The sequence below is a fragment of the Perca flavescens genome, chromosome 2 (genome assembly GCF_004354835.1).
Source record: "Perca flavescens isolate YP-PL-M2 chromosome 2, PFLA_1.0, whole genome shotgun sequence".
Classification (NCBI taxonomy): Eukaryota; Metazoa; Chordata; class Actinopteri; order Perciformes; family Percidae; genus Perca; species Perca flavescens.
This window is the reverse complement of record NC_041332.1, coordinates 35,198,201-35,216,538: the sequence shown is the minus strand read 5'-3', so window position 1 is coordinate 35,216,538 and position 18,338 is coordinate 35,198,201. Positions and strand designations below refer to the sequence as shown.

The 18,338-nt window shown below is 43.6% G+C and overlaps 1 protein-coding gene across 4 annotated transcripts in view; it reads right to left on the bottom strand.

Moving 5' to 3' along the window:
• The window catches only part of rptor (regulatory associated protein of MTOR, complex 1), a 261,324-nt gene that overhangs the window by 94,428 nt on the left and 148,558 nt on the right, over positions 1-18,338 (bottom strand). For all 4 annotated transcript variants that reach the window (XM_028566774.1, XM_028566789.1, XM_028566782.1 and 1 more), the window contains exons 9-10: positions 2,605-2,705; positions 795-939 (exon numbers count right to left, since the gene is read on the bottom strand). In XM_028566774.1, coding sequence (XP_028422575.1) covers positions 795-939; positions 2,605-2,705 — 246 coding nt within the window. The remainder of the gene's footprint in view (positions 1-794; positions 940-2,604; positions 2,706-18,338) is intronic.

The window sequence follows — 18,338 nt, the reverse complement described above, 5'->3', positions numbered from 1 at the left end:
CACTGCAAACTCACGGTCCTCTCATCCTGATTTACAGCCCCCCTCATGACTTCAAATAATTCACCATTGTCGGCTATAGCCACTGAACAGGCTACACGCTGTAAACAGCTGTGGCCCGCTTGCCTGCTCCTCCGGTAACGATAGCCGTTAGCAGGGTTAGCATGGCGGCGTTAGCCAGGACCAGTCGGGATCACTTTACTGCCTGTGTCTCAATTGTTTTTGCGAGTAACCAACTTGGGTACTCTAGTTATATAATTCAATGTGAGTACTTCACAAATGTTGAAATGACATAAAATACCAGTCCCTTGAAGCTGTGATAAATTAGCCTGAAGCTAAAGTTACCTGTTCAGGAGGAAATTAGCCAACTCGGCGTCCTTTTGGGCTCCAAGCTGTCTCCATCTTTCAAATAAATCTCCAATATTTACCCAGACGGGTTTGTAACGTCTCTGGTCACGCAACTGTTAGAAACATGCCGTTTTTTTTTAGGTCCGGTAGAATCTATCTCCGTTGAGCCTGTTCACGCAACCACCAAGCAATGGTTGTTTAAAGATAACCATTTGGAATTAATATTTCAATAAATATACATACCACACCATAAATAAAACACAACACTGTCTGTTGCTTGTCTCATAAAAGATTGTATCTCTTTAAAGTTGGTTCTTTCTCTAACTTCAGTGTGTATGAACAAATAGCAGAGCCTTGTGTTCTGCTCTACAAAGTCAAGGGCATCCATGTGTCTGTGTGCATTAAACCAAGCCTTGAGCTTTGTGTGTGTGTGTGTGTGTGTCTCTTACCACATGGCGTGCATGTATGTAGGGGGCAGACGGGGACTGCTGACCGGTGTACAGTTGTACGACCTCATTATCCTCTCTGCTAACAGGAAATTGCGGAACAAGCTGGCCACCAGCAGGTCCTGACGAAACAACTTCTGGAACAAATCTAAAGACAGAACAGAAATGATCCATCATGTCAAAAAGAGACATGAGACACTGAAGGAAAAAAAGACTAGGATAATAAGTGAAGAAAATGTCCCGCTGAGTGAGTGAATGAAAATCGAACTGGGTAAAACAAAGAAGTTTAATTAAAGCAAAGCGGCCACTAAGGAGAAAACAAGGTAGCTTGTGTGTATGCTTACAGAATACAGAGGATATACAGGAGCCTGATATGCAGATTAAAGTGATTGGTCATCAGCTCACTAATGTATTCACTAATTCACTTTAATGGGGCAAGGCAATTCTCATGCCAATCTGGGGCTTATGATTTCCTGTGATGCCGTTGTTTGTGTGAGGTAGTGAAATCTGTGTGTGTGTGTGTGTGTGTGTGTGTGTGTGTGTGTGTGTGTGTGTGTGTGTGTGTGTGTGTGTGTGTGTGTGTGTGTGTGTGTGTGTGTGGATTAAGTGTGCAGCGCCTTAATTACAGGGATTCTCTCTGATGTGGGCTGCTTCATTAACAGTAAAGCCCCGAGGGTTTAAATGGCTTTGGCAGCCATCAGCATTGTCACATTTCTATTCTAGCTGGGATACAGTTTGTCTCACGGGAGTCTGAGTCGGAGTGTGTGTGAATGTGTGCTGCATGCAAAAGATAACTGTTACAAAATAAGAGTACGAGAGTGAGTATTTTCACCTGGGCAAGCTGAGCCTGTGGGTGATGGTAAGCGGCGGTGTGTGTGAGCACGTATGTGTCGTCACAATGCAGAGTTTTGCTCGAGTGTGTACGTGTGAGCATACTCGCTCTTGCGGCTGCAAAATTACGGTTGAAATGATATCCCCCAGTTGCTGTGCAAGACACTCCAAACACAATTAATCTCCATTTGGAGGAGCCAACCTGCATGCACTGCAGTTCTGGCGTTTTATATCAACATCTTTACTATTTTCAACCACTGGGGATGTCCTTAAAGTTTTAGTATTGCTGATGCTTCACTACTGTTTTTATTAGGTGCCTTAATTTGGGCTCCATGTGAGAGGAAACATGCGGGTCATTTCATTATTCATCATTGGCTAGACATGTTGAAATAAAAATAGTTTTTAACGGTTTCAAAACTTTAGTGTGTCATTCCTTGCACTTTTTCTCCAGTGTTATGGTTACGGAAAGGCCTCGGAACGGTGTCAAATGGTGCGCAACGGGCTTTTGGTTAGGTTTTCTCTCGTTTGGTGGCTGTGTCACAGGTGATACCCACTCAGTAGCGCTGTGTATGTCAACTCGTGGTAATAAAAAGGAAGTGTGCTTGCCCCCACAGCAGGCAGTTCAACGCATCCGTTTCAGTTTAAATAAACGGTTTGCTGTTTTGTCAGGGCTGAACGCGGCACTGCTGTGCCTAATTACTTTTGCTAAGCTATGATTGGAATCATTGTTAGGGGATGGGGTTTAGTGAATGGTTGATTGGCTGCACTTGTAAACTTCTTTTTTAGCAATGTCACCATGTTCCGAATTTCATCACTTAGTGAGTACAATGTTATCATAACTGATGGAACTGATGGTCAAAATGACAAAAGTAAGACCCCTTATGTTTAAGCTAACTGCAATGATTCTGCCTGATTGGCAACTGTGGGAAAACAATGGTGACATTTGATTCAACAAGTTTGGTCTGCTTATGCAAAGCCTCACCTCTAGGCAGCACATTCCAGGCGATGGTGTCGGTGATGGCTGTGAAGATCCAGTTGAGCTCTCCGAGGGGAGTGCGTCTGTCATTGAGCCTGCCAGGGATCCTGCACCACACACAACATAACACAGATGGCTGTGTGTCAGCCACGCTCAAAGCATGTCCCGCAGTTGACTCAGAGCACAGAGTGGCAACTGTTCAGTACTGTTATAACCACACATCTGAAGACATTTACATTTACAGGCACTCAGGCTCTTACTCAGAGAGACCAACCACGAGTGCAAGCTGGAATAGTCATGTCACGAGATACTGTAGGCCGAGAGCTGAGACACAGAGCAACATCAGGCACAAGCAGGGAGAGAATGTATCGCATTTGTTTCCCCACAGGTTACATTATACTCAATTAAGGAATTGAACACATTTAAAATACATTTTTAAATGTATTGATAAAAGCTGGAGTTTGTGGCCTAATAGCTGCATAGAGACTGAGCGCATCAGGTAATACTCGGAAAGCCACGCTCAACGGAGGGGTAAACTCTCCTCACTACCAACAATGTAAAGAACCCATGACTTGGGACCCAAAGGCCTGGGATGACCTGGGTTCGAACCCAGTGAGGCAGAAGTGCTAACCACTGAGCCACCGTGCTGCCATCAGTAGTGTATTAAAAGTGATTTTTCTATATTTCGTTCGAGGATAAATGGTTTTCTTGACTGCAGTGAAGGAACATCAGTGACTGAGATCTCATTACAGAAAATCTAACATTCAGCTGTTGTCTGAGGATTTCAGAAGTATTGAAACACTTCTACATGTTAAGTTGGCATGACTACAGTACAGTGTCCACACAACTGTGCATCTATAGTGTGTTAGAGGAACACAAGACCCAGGCAACATACATCTGTTTTTACAGGAACCTTCCACTCATAGTCTGGCACTAAAAAAATAATCAAGTCAGTAGTTATTCCGTGATGGGGAGAGTGGAAGCACCATGGAAATGAGAGCAAATCTCTTTCAGACAGAGCCCAAGACGACACGACAGTAATCACTGTAGCAAAGCCGAGAAAATTACCTTTACCAAACCTAAATGTCTGCCATTTAATGAACAATGTGCAAAGCTGGGAGAGAAGACGGCAGGATAAGGGCAAACACTAGCTGGCTCACACATATTACAGTTATTGTGAGCAAGTCAGTCATTTGTGTGTGAGTAAAGAAAAAGGGAGGATACATCAGACTGGCATTGTGTCATACAGAGGAGGCTCTCATCACCACGCCCCTTTCTAGGAAACAATCTTGCTTCCTGCATAGCAATAGCATAAACAGAGGAAGTTGAACATATCTCCAAACATTTACTTTAAACAAGCTATGCCGAAGAGTCGCTGTGTAGCTGTTGGTTGCACCAACAATTTATCCCAAAACCCTGATCTCCAATTTGTTCCCCTGCTATGTCCTTAAAACAAAAATCATGATTGGCTCCAAGTTATAGACCAGACCTGCAAAGGCTCCTTTTTTTGTCGGGAAAGAATTGCGCCGTCACATCAGGAGATAAAAATATAAATTATCACCCAATTCTGTGTTACATCTTCTTAACAACTTCTTTCCAACATATTACTACTAATTTTACACTTATTCTTTTTATATATGGTCAAAAAAATGCATTTATATCAAATTATACCTAATTTCTGAGTTAAAAAAAGCTGAAATTATAAATTATTTTGACTTAACAGTTGAGATCAATGGGAACATATGTTGATGGTTTATCACTGACTGGTATAAGTCAAAGTTTAGTGAAAATACTGTTTTGAAACTATTTCAATTTTTTTTTTAATGGCAGCCACTAATCACACTTGTTGTCCTCCCGGGTCAAAATTGACCCGGTCCGTTTTGGCTATTAATAAAGCATAAAGTATGAATTATCACCCAATTCTATTTTACACCTTCTTAACAACTTCATTCCAACTCATTACCGCTAGTTTTACACTTATTTTTGAAATTTATGGTGAATAAACTTCAATTACATGAAATAATACCTAATTTTAGGGGTAAAATAAGCATAAATTATGAATTATTTTCATTATAGTTAAGATCAGATGAACCTATGTTTGTGGATAATCACTGACTGGTATATGGTAGTGATTAGTCAGGATATGGTTTTGAAACCATTTTATTATTTTGAATGGCAGCCAATAATCACACCTGATGTCTTCCTGGGCAAAAAGTGACCTGATCTGCTTTGCGTGTTTATAAAGCATAGGCAATTATAACTAATCACTCAAATCTGTGTTACCACTTTTATTCAACTTCATTCCAATTCATCTCAACTAGTTTTACACTTATTCTGTTCTATTTATGGTCAACAGACCTCATTTACATAAAATTATACCTACCTTCTAAGTAAAATCAGTTGAGATCTTAGATATTGAGAAAGTTGTGTTTGGATTAATGGCTGGTATGTGACAATTATTATATTCCCAGTTTAAAATTAACGAATGCAAATGTATTCACAAACAAAGGAGAGCTACCAAAAAGGAAAAAAATAATTTACGGAAAGTTTACTTGGCCCCTTTTAGGAAAAGACACATCAAAGGTGTTATAACAACAAGTTTACAAAACTGTAGTTTGAAGTGGTGTCTGTATGTTTGTATTTGTGTGTGTGTGTGTCTGTGTGTGTGTGTGTGCGTGTGTTTGTGTGTGTGTGTACGTACGCGCACATGTCTGTGTGTGCATTTGTGTCTGTGTACATTTTTATGTCAGGACAGCTCAATAGTGTGATATATTGCAGGTCTCAGCTGTTTCTGAGTGTGTGTGTTTTTGTGTGTGTGTGTGTGTGCGTGTGTGGGCACGCATGTGCGTGCATGTGCACGTCTGCCTGTGTACATGTGCGTCTGTGTGTGTGCGTGTTCATCTGCTGAAAAGAACAGTAGTGTGATCCACTGCAGTGTGTGTGTGTGTGTGTGTGTGTGTGCGTGCGTGTGGGCGTGTGTGTGTGTGTGTGTGTGTGTGTGTGTGTGTGTGTGTGTATGCATGCGTGTGTGTGTTTGTGGGAGTGCGTTCATGTGCTGAAAAGCACAATAGTGTAATCTTTTGCAGGTCTCAGCTACTGTGTGTGTGTGTGTGTGTGTGTGTGTACACTGTATGTGTGTGTGTGTGTGTGTGTGTGTGTACTGTATGTGTGTGTGTGCGCACTGTATGTGTGTGTGTACGCAAGCATGTGCACGCGTGTGTGTGTGTGTGTGTGTGTGTGTGTTCATCTCCTGAAAATCATAATGATCCATTGCCCATTTTCAGTATGTTGTGTTTGTGAGTGTGTGTGTGAATGCATGTGCGCGCACACACGTGTACATGTGCAGGTATGTTGTCCATGTGTGTGTGTGTGTGTTTTGGGTGCATTTCCATGTGCTGGAAAGCACAATAATGTGATCAATTACATGAGGGAGTTCTCAGCTGCTGTTTGTATGAATGTGTGCGTTTGTGGGGGTGGGGGGTGTATGTGTGTCTCCGCATGTGCATTCATGTACGTGTGTGTGTGTGTGTGTTCATCTGCTGCTGAGCGCAAAAGTGCCCCATTGCATCACCGGGTAAAAATTGACCCGGGAAGAACACGAATGCAATAAAATTAAATAAAACACCCAAAATTCTATGAAAGCAGTGATCATGAATTTTACTTGCAAAGAAATTAATTGGGAACCACCCATGTTATTTTTGGTTAATTTGGTTAAAAGAAACCCATATTTCTGATAAAGAAACTTTGAAAACGGGTCAAATTTGACCCGAAGACGACACAAGGGTTAATCAGTTTGGTTAATCGCTGAATAATAATGCTGGTGCCAGTTACTACTGATGGATAGCTAACGTTAGCTTAAGTGGGAGGCTGCTACGTATACAGTAACAGTTATAGCATCAGACGTCTCCAACTAAATCTCAGCCTATAGATTAAACAGTTGGCTATTAACAGGTTGATTGTTTACAGACAACACTTACCCCAACAATAGTGATTCAATCAAATATGTATGTCCAGATAAGCAATATCTGGCCACTGTGTTGGGTCATTGGGGGGGTGTTGGTGATGGTGTTCAACCTTAATTTATTAAGGTAGTGTGAACCTATTTGACAAAAGATGTGATCCAACCACACGTCAAATTGCATAGACATATAGAATCTTCTGTTTTCTATCCCCCAAAAGGGCGGATGTACTGTATATGCTTTAAATTCCTGAACAAATATAGTGATTATAACAATAATGTGAAAATAAATTAGACACAGAGTTTCTAAGCACTTTCACAACTCTAAGCATGCAAGCAGGCATGGACGTGTTTGTATGTGTAAGAGACTACAGAAGATTAGGGTATAGGCATTGTCTGGTAGGAGGGATTCCCTAATCGGTGGAGATCTCTGTGTACTTGTTCACTCTCTTTACCTCTAAAACTAACTCAAAATGCTAAAGACCTGCAGTGGTCCAACAGGTCATAGTTTAAAGGTCCCATTTTGTAAAATGTGTATGAGAAAAGCATGTAAACGTGTTTTGGTAGAAACCCAAAATGCAAGTATGAACCTGAAAATGATGGAGTCAAACTCTGTCACCGGTGTTTAGGTAACTATGGCACTGTGTGATTTTTGGCGGTCCAGGTTAGAGGAACATTGTGAAATCTTTGGTTGTCAATCCAAGAAGGTGCAGTGTGAAACACGCCCACCAATGGCCAATATAGAGCTTTGGCTATACATCATATTCCAATGAAGTAAAAAAAATATTATTATCATTAGCTGGTGCACCGGAGCACTGAAACATTACAAATAGTTGTATACATGATCTAACAATAACTGACACTATGCTGCTATATAATAACACATAACTTGCTTAACGCTAAACAATTAGGAAAGACCTTTACAATGTATAATGAGCACCAAAGTCTGGCAGCGGCCACGTAAAGTCGATTAGCAGTCCGATAAATGACTTCTAACTACACACAGAGTCTGACCTCTTCGTGCCCTAAACCTCCCATTTCCACCTCTAAGTGACAAACAATAGCAGCTTTGAAGCTCCTGGCAGTAAAATGCCTACTGTATAACCATGAGGGCCGGCCAGTTAAAGAGCACTTTGAGTGCTTGCCAAAGGTGTTTGGCAAGTCAGCACTAAGGATGAACACACAGCACTTCAAATCCTTGCTCAGTATCCAGTGTAATATATTTGAGGAGGGATAAGGACGGTGTATTGGTGTGAACGGATGGACAGATACTGTTGATGGATGAATTGTTGATCAGACGGGAAAAAGGCTTGTGTCATCCATCGAAAAATTGCAACGCATAATAATTTCTTGTTTTACACATTTTATTCTGTTTTTTGCAAGTAGAAAGGTCAGATTTCACCCAAAAAGTTGTCTGACAAAGAGCTTGAAACCTGTTCAGCAACAGTCTTTTTTTCTACTCCAACTCGAAACAAACAAAATGAAGGAAAATCTTGGCAGTTCATGGCTTCTCCATTCAACAAGCTATAACAAGCTACCAACATTAATGTGATAGACAACAACCTAGAACTACAAGGGCACTCAGAAAGTGCAGACCTCCGCCGAGGCCTTGCCCTATCTCACAATGTTAAGGACTGCCTACACAACTAACTCAACAAACGGAAATGAGGTACGTGTTTATTTGCATAAAGAGCGGGGAAGTGAGATCCGATCACGCATTTGAAACATGTTACTGCCAGCTGTGAACTAACTCTTTAGTAACTCTTTAATACAACATTATAATGTAGCGATGCTTGCTGATCCTGGAACATGAGCCATCACTTGACAATATTCTGCACTGTGCATATTTATTTATGTATTACTCTGTGTCACCTCCTACTGTGCAATATGCCATTTCTATTAATCCGCACCTTAGCTCATCTGTGTGTGTGTGTGTGTGTGTGTGTGTGTGTGTGTGTGTGTGTGTGTGTATTCCCCACTAAAGCTATAGTGCGTAGTTTCTGTCTCCCCCATGAGGAATTCTAAGTAATGACAATAATGCCGTAGTTGCATCCACATGACAAAAGCCTTCAGTGTTCGCGCACCACCACCCCTCCTCCACACAGTTACTTGTAACCAAGGAGGACACGGAGGGTTAAAAAAACATGATGGACTCTTTAGAAGAGGAAATTATCTTCACTCAATTTTCTGCGCACAATGGTCGCCGGGTGACATTTTCTAAACATAGCCATACTAAGAGATACAGGGAGAGATTTAGCGAGCTTAAGGTCTATATTAGCTTTGTATCAACTCATTTGGCAATGGCTTGAATGTAACAGACGTTCATTAATATAAAGAAGTTACGCACTAAACTTTTAATAAAGTCTATCTTATCTTAACGTACTTAGAGCTGTCCACTTCTGATCGGATCACTCAGGGCGGATTTTAAAATCAGGTGGAAATGCCGCCATTCAGTTAGCTGTAGCTACTGTAGCACAACTACAACAAAAATGACATTTACTTGTCCGATGACATTGACGTCCGATGACATTGACGTTATTGCTCGGCCTTTAAAGTGTGCCTCAAATAGTATATTAGCAGCTTTTTTTCCTTTGTCATCATTTTTGCTGTGTCCAAATTGCACACGTGGGCATGAGCAAAGAGCTGATGGGCATTACACTCACCAACCACTCAATGGGCACTTATTCACACCTTTAAAGGTCATACACAGTTGGGAAGCGTGTATCGGACACTCATCGCCCTGGAAACGTTACAAACATTTGTTGCAAAATGTATTCAGCATAACGGCAGCATTGAGTAGTTGTGCGCTGTCGATTTATTTATTCATTTTTCCTCTGTCTCTCCTCCATCTGTGTACCCTTCTGTCTCTGCTTCCCACATACATCCAACACACATTCTGGCCGTATCCAATCACAATGGCCTTTTAGATAAGAGAGTCACGACGCAGAGCGCATGTGGATTTTACCTGCTCACAATAGACTTGGATCTCTCTCAAGCTACGTACAGTAGCTGTCAAAAGTTTCCCTCACATGTCTCTTTCTCACGCACGCACGCACGCGCGCACACACACACACAATATTTTTCATCTCTTATGGGGCTGACAAGTGTGGTGGGTTGATCCCTATTCACAGCCTCCTATGGCTCTTTGACATTGAGTTCCCACCCTGCCGCCCGCGTGGTTTCTGACATCGTCTGAAACCCAGCTGTGCTCGACTCACCGGTGACAGAGTTTGACTCCATTATTGAAGGAATCATATCACTGTGATGGCACTTCAGCATTTATAATGCCGAGGAGAGCCATTATTGATCCCCTAAGGAAATACTCTATGCCCTCGCTCCACAGAGAGGAGCCTGCTACACAGCAGCAACCCATGAGCTGGTAGACATTTGGCTCTTCGCTCGAGATGAGAGCAACAGCATATCCATTTTTATGGATTATCCATAAAATACAAGCAAATTATCCATTTGCTTTGTGTGTGCTTCCAGTGGTGGAAGAAGTATTCAGATAGAAGTACTATTATGACACTGTTAAAAAAATACACTGTTAAAAGTAAAAGTCCTGCATTGAAAATTGTACTTATGTAGAAGTATGTAAGTATCATCACGTAAATGTACTTCAACTATTAAAAGTAAAAGTACTCAATGCAGAAAAATCTTCACATTTTAGAAACTGGAAACGATCCAAACAGTTCTGTCAATTAACTGTTTACTCGGCCAATCATTTCAGCTGGACTTGTAGGCCATGAAATTGTGTGCAATAATCTTAATTTGTAAAGTAACTAAAGCTGTCATATTAATGCAGTGGAGTAAAAAGTATGTTTGTATAATATTTCTCTCTGAAATGTAGCAGAGTAGAAGTAGAAAAGTGGTATGAAAAGAAAAGACTCAAGTAAAGTACCTCAAATTTGTACTCAAGTACAGTACTTGAGTAAATGTACTTAGTTACATTTGACCACTGCCCTCTTCATATGTAGTATCTGTATCCAAACATATTTAGATTGTATATTGATCTAGTTGAGGTAAGACTTCGATGCTTTAAAGTACCTTATATTTCTGCCCCGTCAGTATCCATGGTATCAAACAAGACACAACCACTGAAAGCAAAGCTGGTGCCCCATCAGCAGTTACAATGGAGCCAGCTATATGAGGCTTCATGTCCTTACAAGCGCACATGCCTGCTTTATGTCCTACACAGCATAAAACAGCTGACCTGCAGCGCTGCACTGTAAAAAAGTCATCATCATGAGGCTTCACGTGTCATTTGAAGCCTGTGTAATCTAGAGATTTAATGCAGGTCACATTTTTTTCAGATGACTAGATTACTTTTTAAAACTTTAATCTTGTAACTAGTTAGAAAGGTTAGGTATAGCTGTTTTTTTTGTTGTCGTGATGAATAGAAAACAGACTGCCCTGTTCACACACACAGTAGCACGTTCCCTGTTGCCTCTCACGATGCCTGAGGCTTTCAGATAAATACGTAATCTACATACTCAGCTCTATGACTACGCACGGCAGTTAGCATGATCGGTCCACGCACAGTGAAGGCAATGAGTCTGTGTTACCTTATTTGAAATCTAGGCAATTACCTGTGATTTCTGACAATTTGATAAACATAAAATGCTTGAGTAAATGAAACCCCAATTAACAAAACTGGTTAAAAAAAAAAGAATACTAATATTCAAATAAATGACCGGGAGTCAGGTACAGACCGGAGATAAAACTGAGATTAGCGCTCATATTCAAGTTTATGTTCTGCTTGTTCAACGGTTGTTTGGTAAATTGCCCTTAAACACATTCAGAGAGTGAATTGCTATTTTCATTCTCAATAATTTTTATTTTGGTGCTGGTGATTTTCCTTTGGGGCTGGCTAAAACCTGAATTCAATTTTGGAGCGTACCTGAATCATGGGGCACATACACAAAATAGTTTTCATTTTCGTCAAATGTGGCAAAGGACACATTCCTGTACACACTTAAAAAAAAACGTGGTCATCATATGTCATACTGTAGCCAGGCTGACAGATAGTCACAGCTCTACTGAGCCATCAATTCATATAGCTGTGTAGTGACGACTTCATGAGCTTCTTTAATGATACAATTATAACAATTAGAGATAAAATTCATCAACTTCTAATGGTTCACCTTTAAACGTAGGACTGCTAGAAAGAACGGCAAGACCTGACATATACTTAGACTGCTTTTACCCTATAAACCTTCAACAACTACTGTTAAAGGTGTCTTCAGCTAAGCCATCTACCTGTGTTTTAGACCCCATCCCAACGAGGCTACTTAAAGAAGCGCTACCCATAGTTAACACTTCATTACTAGATATGATCAATATGTCTTTATTAACAGGTTATGTACCGCAGTCATTTAAAGTAGCTGTGATAAAACCTCTTCTGAAAAAACGAAAGGTAGTCGCCAATCAGTTATGTGATTTTCTACATACAGTAGCAATAGTCTATTTGAGGACTTTCAGTCAGGATTTAGGTCCGGGGGGCAGACACCGTCACAACATTTAAGACTAAACTTAAAACTCTCCTCTTCGATAAAGCTTATAGTTAGGGAGTGAGAAGTTGCAGCGTTTGCCTAGACTGGCGGGGGAGGGTGTATAGCTCCAGAATTGAATTGAATGTGGCACAGACCTAGCCTGGATGCCAGCCGAACTTAGCCCCGCCCACAACATTTGAGGTTAGGAAGTTTGGTCTGGACTTGATCTGTTATGGAGCAACTATGCTCGAACCACAGCTGTTTGGACCAATCAAATTGTCAGGGCAGGCTTTAAGCCTGGGACACACAGGGCCGATTATCGGCCGTTGGACAGTCTGGCGAGGTCAGTGACTTGAATCTGTTCGGTGTGTCCCGTGCCATTGTCTGTCTGGGGGGCTGTCGGCGTTCATTTGGGCCGACCTGACATGTTCGGTCGGCGGCAGGGCAGTCGGGACTCACCCGCAAAAGACGAGCGGGATGAGGTGACTAGAGTCTCTCAAAATCTGATGAAAATCTTTTAAACTGACCTTTATTGAGCTGAAATGAAGACAGATTCAGCAACTGCATGGCCTATTTCTCTTAAAATGTTTTCAGAAACAGTTTTCAGTGAACTATTTCAGAACAATATGAGATCATATTCTGAACGGCCGCCATGACAGCCTGGCTTTGAATTTCCGGAGAAAACAAACCATCTGACGCGTTCGTCCAATCAGCTGCCGGTTGTCATTTCTTGGGCAACAATACAGAGTAGTGCCGCCTGCTGCTATGAAGACGTATTACGTTTCTCATGTCGGTGTCGCCTCAGTGTGTCCCGAGGCAGTTTTTTGGACCTCGGGGACGTGACTGATCATTTCCACTGGCTTTTCTGCCGAGGGTCGGCCGTCTGGTTGGTGTGTAACCACTTTTATATGATGGACAGATGATCAACAGTAACGTAATCAACCACGTCACCAAAGAGCACTTGGGTTGAATTAATTTACAACAAAGATGGCTGCCGCTGGAGAATTGAGATATTCAGATTCCTCTATCGCGTTTGTTATAGAAGATATCGACAGCGCATTAATTTTAAAAGAGGAACAGAGAACCGCAATCACGTATGTATAAACATTGCCACACCTGTCCGCACCATACACAAACTGCCGCCTCTGCTCTGTCGAAGCCTGCCTTTGACTCGCAGCTTCTGTGACGTCTGTCTCCATTGCTCTGATTTGTTGGAGGTCTATCCAATTGAGTGCAGAGGCATTTTATTTCCTGGTTCGGTTGAAACACGCCCCATAATCACAGCCCAATGGAGCAGTATCAGATAAATATTCTGACTAGAATCTGAGTATGACGACGTCAGGCTAGCCCAGACCACCTTTCGAATGTGGTCTGAGTGATGGGATCTCAATGCGTCCTTAATGCGTCCTAGGTGCATTAACACCTGTACTACAGCTGTCCACTTAGGACGGATGAAATGGGGTCAATGATAGACGGTACAGATAACAAATAGTTTGCCAGGACACATTAGCTGCTCGACATGCTTGGTCAGTATGGAAAAAGCACAAAACCATAAGAGTAAAGTCATACCAGAAATTGGGAAGCTGGTGTGTTTAAGGCGATACTCCAAAAAGGCATAAGACAAACTCTCTGAAAAGAAAGTGTATAACAAGTCTCTACACTGTTAAATATCATGATTTTGTGATGTGTATTCCAGAAGAGTTTTTACCACTTCTGTGGTGCATCCAGTGTACAGTGTGCTTTTGTCAAACTTGTCTACATCTACTGCTGTTAGGTAATACATGTACACTTTTTCTACACAGTAGACACAGAGCTAGCTTTTGTCCAAGTCTTCTTCCTGTTCATCAAATGGTACATCCAATGTTCAACTTTGTCTGACATTTAGTTTTGGGTTGATCAGAGTTTGCCTGCTGCTTGTGGAAACAAGGTAAATGAGAGTGGTGTTTGTATGAGTTAAAAGAGACTTAGGACTGGAACTGCAGCGTTGGGTTCTTACTTTTTTGTGTTGTATATAAATATTGTTTAATGCAGCTTTAACACCATCAGAATTTAATCATAATAATCCCTGCTGAAACTGCTGTTTTGGCGATGCGGTTTTCATGTTTTGATGAAAACTGTTTGACTTTAGTTAGAATTAAGGCCCAGCTTCATAGAGCAGAGAGGTGAGATGGCAAATGGGTTTGGTTTCATTTTTCTTTTATGAGCTCTGAGACCATCCATTATTTAACTCCGAGACATCAGCTGAGTCAACATTTAGCCCTCTGGACATCATGCAATCAAGCAAAAACCGCAACACCTCCCCCCCCTGCCAATTAAAAACGAAAAAGCCCTTTGCCAGTCATGTTCAGGGCTGCTGAAACATCAAGGGCCAGGAGTATCTTACCATTTAATGGGGGCATCTTAAGCCCAGGACACACAGGGCCGATTATCACCCGTTGGACAGTCTGGCGAGGTCAGTGACTTGAATCTGTTTGGTGTGTCCCGTGCTGTCGTCCGTCTGGGGGGCTGTCGGCGTTCATTTGGGCCGACCTGACATGTTCGCTCGGCGGCAGGGCAGTCGGGACTCACCCGGAAATGGTGAGTGGGATTAGGTGACTAGAGTCTCTCAAAATCTGACGAAAATCTTTTAAACTGACCTTTGTTGAGCTGAAGTGAAGACAGATTCAGCAACTGCATGGCCTATTTCTCTCTTAAAATGTTTTCAGAAACACGTTTCAGTGAACTATTTTAGTACAATATGAGATCGTATTCTGAACGAGCCGCCATGACAGCCTGGCTTTGAATTTCCGGAGAAAACAAACCCATGCAACGCGTTCGTCCAATCAGCTGTCTTGGCTTTTCTGCCGAGGGTCGGCCGTCTGGTTGGTATGTAACCACTTTTAGTGAACTAGATTTTCTATATCACTATTCTACCACATATTTTGGAAATTTCTAATATTGTCTTCATCTGCGTATTCTTTTCTTATATGAAATCCCACCTTTCACATTCACAATGCTTGTACTTCAACGCAAGGTCATCAGTCTCGTGAATTTGACATTTTATTACTTTTTCAATATTGTTTGGAATCGACAACACCTTAAGTCCAATTTCAATGGAGCATACAGACTAATACAGAACAGGTCAGCACTTTTCTGCTGCGGAGTGCTTTCTCTTAACCTTACTGGCTTCGTATTAGTATCTGACCCTGCTGTGTGTATATCTGAAGCAGACAGCTAACACGGAGAGCACAGCCCAGGATCTTATAAAACACAGCATGGTCATGGCTGCACATATTGTGAGGCCATTACAGGAATCAAACCTACAATGTAGTGTAATTGCATTGAGTGTATCTTTAGCGCACGCGCTGGTTTGCCTGACATATGACTTGTTAGTGATTGTAGCTTAGAAATCAGATCACAGTTCGTTTTTCCTTGACATAAACCATTTTTGAATTTCATTGTGTGGTGGCAGACGGACTCCAAAACCCATTGTTATAAAACTGTCACGCCTCTGATGTTTCTGTTCAGTGTTAATGCCTGCCAGAAGAATGAGAGCAGGTGAGCATGCTCCCCCCCGATCCCTCCCCCCGATGCTGTCTCTGACGTAAACTAGTGTGACGTTTGTGGCTGCTAAAACTCTCCTCACAGCAAGCGGGTCATAAATTACTTTCCCCCCTCTCCACAGAAGCTGTGAGTCATGTGATAAAAGATGAAGGAGGAGGACATGAGAAGTTGAGCATGAGCGGAGAGCTTCAATGTTGTCAAACCCACCGACTGATGTTGGTGAAGTTGAGAAGGCAGAATGTAGAAACAGAACTGTGAAAGGCGAATGGAAAAAAAAGCCTTATTTCTTCAAAGACTGTCGTCATCGCTCTAGTGGTTTCCCATCCGGCAGTAGCTATATGTGCACTAGGGCAGTGGTCCTCAACGTTTTTTAAGCCAAGGACCCCTTAACTGAAAGAGAGACGGAGCAGGGATACCCTACGCATATTGTCTAAAATGAATTAGCATATTAAACTGGGCCTACAATAACGCGTAGGGCGACCTAACGCCTTTATACATACCTTTTTTTGCATAGAATACTAACCTATTACAGTAAAATAGGATAATAATTGTTAATAATTGTTGTAATTTTATAAATCATGTTTTAATGTTACACATACATGTGGAACAGTGAATCCTTAGGATTAACTGTATCTGTGGGTCGCTACCTTAGTGACTACCTTACCTATAGGCCAGTAAGCAGTGGAGATTTATATTTGCTAATAATACGTTGGATTCATGTTAAGGCGGGGGGGGTCTGGACCACTGTCCGACCGGAGACCTCCGTCCCCGGGTCGACACGCACCCCGTGGCTTTCTACTAGGGCTGACTGTGATGCTGTGTGGGTGCCGCCGCGGCTGGGATAGGGTATGCGCCTCTGGTAACCTCTACCGGGCCTGACCCAAAAAGATAAGGAACCCTGACCCAAGTGCGGTGCGGCAGCCTCACCCTGGTCCTCCACGCGTCTCCAGGTAGCCAACTCTGGGGTACATATGTCAGTAAATTCAAGCAGAGGAAGGCTTTGCTTATCCCGTGCAAATGCACCACACGGGGTCCCCAGATGATACTAACCCCGTGTGAATAGGGCTTTATACTGTATTTATTGAAGAAGCAAGGTAGAGATGGAGTGACCCTGCCCGGAGGAAGCCCGGGGCCCCCGTCTGGAGCCAGGCCCAGACGGCGGGCTCGTCGGCGGCGCCTGGTGGCGGGTTTGCCACGGAGCCCGCCGGGCACAGCCCGAACAAGCTACGTGGCTCCCATCTCTCCAGCCCATGGGCCCACCACCTGTGGGAGGAACCGTTGGGGTCGGGTGCGATGCCACATGGGTGGCAGTGAAGGTCAGGGGCCTCGACGGACCAGACCCGGGCGGCAGACGCTGGCTCTGGGGGCGTGGAACGTCACCTCTCTGTGGGGAAGGAGCGGAACTGGTGCGGGAGGTGGAGCGCTACCGGTTAGATCTGGTGGGGCTTACCTCACGCACAGTCTCGGTTCTGGAACCATACTCCTGGATAGGGGTTGGACTCTTTTCTTCTCCGGAGTTGCCCAGGGTGTGAGGAGGCCGGGGGGTGGGGATACTCACAAGCCCCGGCTGGCGCGCTGTGTTGGAGTTTACCCGGTGGACGAGAGGGTCGCCTCCCCACGCCTGCGGGTTGTGGGGAAAACTCTGACTGTTGTTTGTGCATATGCACCAAACAGGAGTTCGGAGTATTCGGCCTTCTTGGAGACCTTGACTGGAGTCCTGCATGGGGCTCCAGTGGGGGACTCCATTGTTCTGCTGGGGGACTTCAACGCACACGTGGGCAATGATGGAGACACCTGGAGGCGTGATTGGGAGGAACGGCCTCCCTGATCTAAACCAGAGTGGTTGTTTGTTGTTGGACTTCTGTGCTAGTCATGGATTGTCTATAACGAACACCATGTTCGAACATAGGGATGCTCATAAGTGTACCTGGTACCAGAGCACCCTAGGCCGAAGGTCAATGATCGATTTCATAATCGTTTCATCTGATCTGAGGCCGTATGTTTTGGACACTCGGGTGAAGAGAGGGGCAGAGCTGTCAACCGATCACCATCTGGTGGTGAGTTGGGTCAGGGGGTGGGGGAAGACTCTGGACAGACCTGGTAAGCCCAAGCGTGTAGTGCGGGTAAATTGGGAACGTCTGGAGGAGGCCCCTGTCCGACAGACTTTCAACTCACACCTCCGGCGGAGCTTTTCGTGCATCCCTGTGGAGGCTGGGGGCATTGAACCCGAGTGGACAATGTTCAAAGTTTCCATTGCTGAAGCTGCGGCGAGGAGCTGTGGTCTTAGGATCTTAGGTGCCTCAAGGGGCGGTAACCCACGAACACCGTGGTGGACACCAGTGGTCAGGGAAGCCGTCCGACTGAAGAAGGAGTCCTTCCGGGATATGTTATCTCGGAGGACTCGGAGGCAGTTGCAGGGTACCGAAGGGCCGAAGGGCTGCAGCCTCTGCCGTGAAAGAGGCAAAGCAGCGGGTGTGGGAGAAGTTTGGAGAAGACATGGAGAAGGACTTTCGGTCGGCACCAAAGTGTTTCTGGAAAACTGTTCGCCACCTCAGGAGGGGGAAGGGGGAACCATCCAAGCTGTGTACAGTAAGGATGGGACACTGTTGACCTCCACTGAGGAGGTAATAGGGCGGTGGAGGGAGCACTTTGAGGAACTCCTGAATCCGACTAATACGCCCTCTATGTTAGAGGCAGAGCTGGAGGATAACGGGGATTGTCGTCGATTTCCCAGGCGGAAGTCACTGATG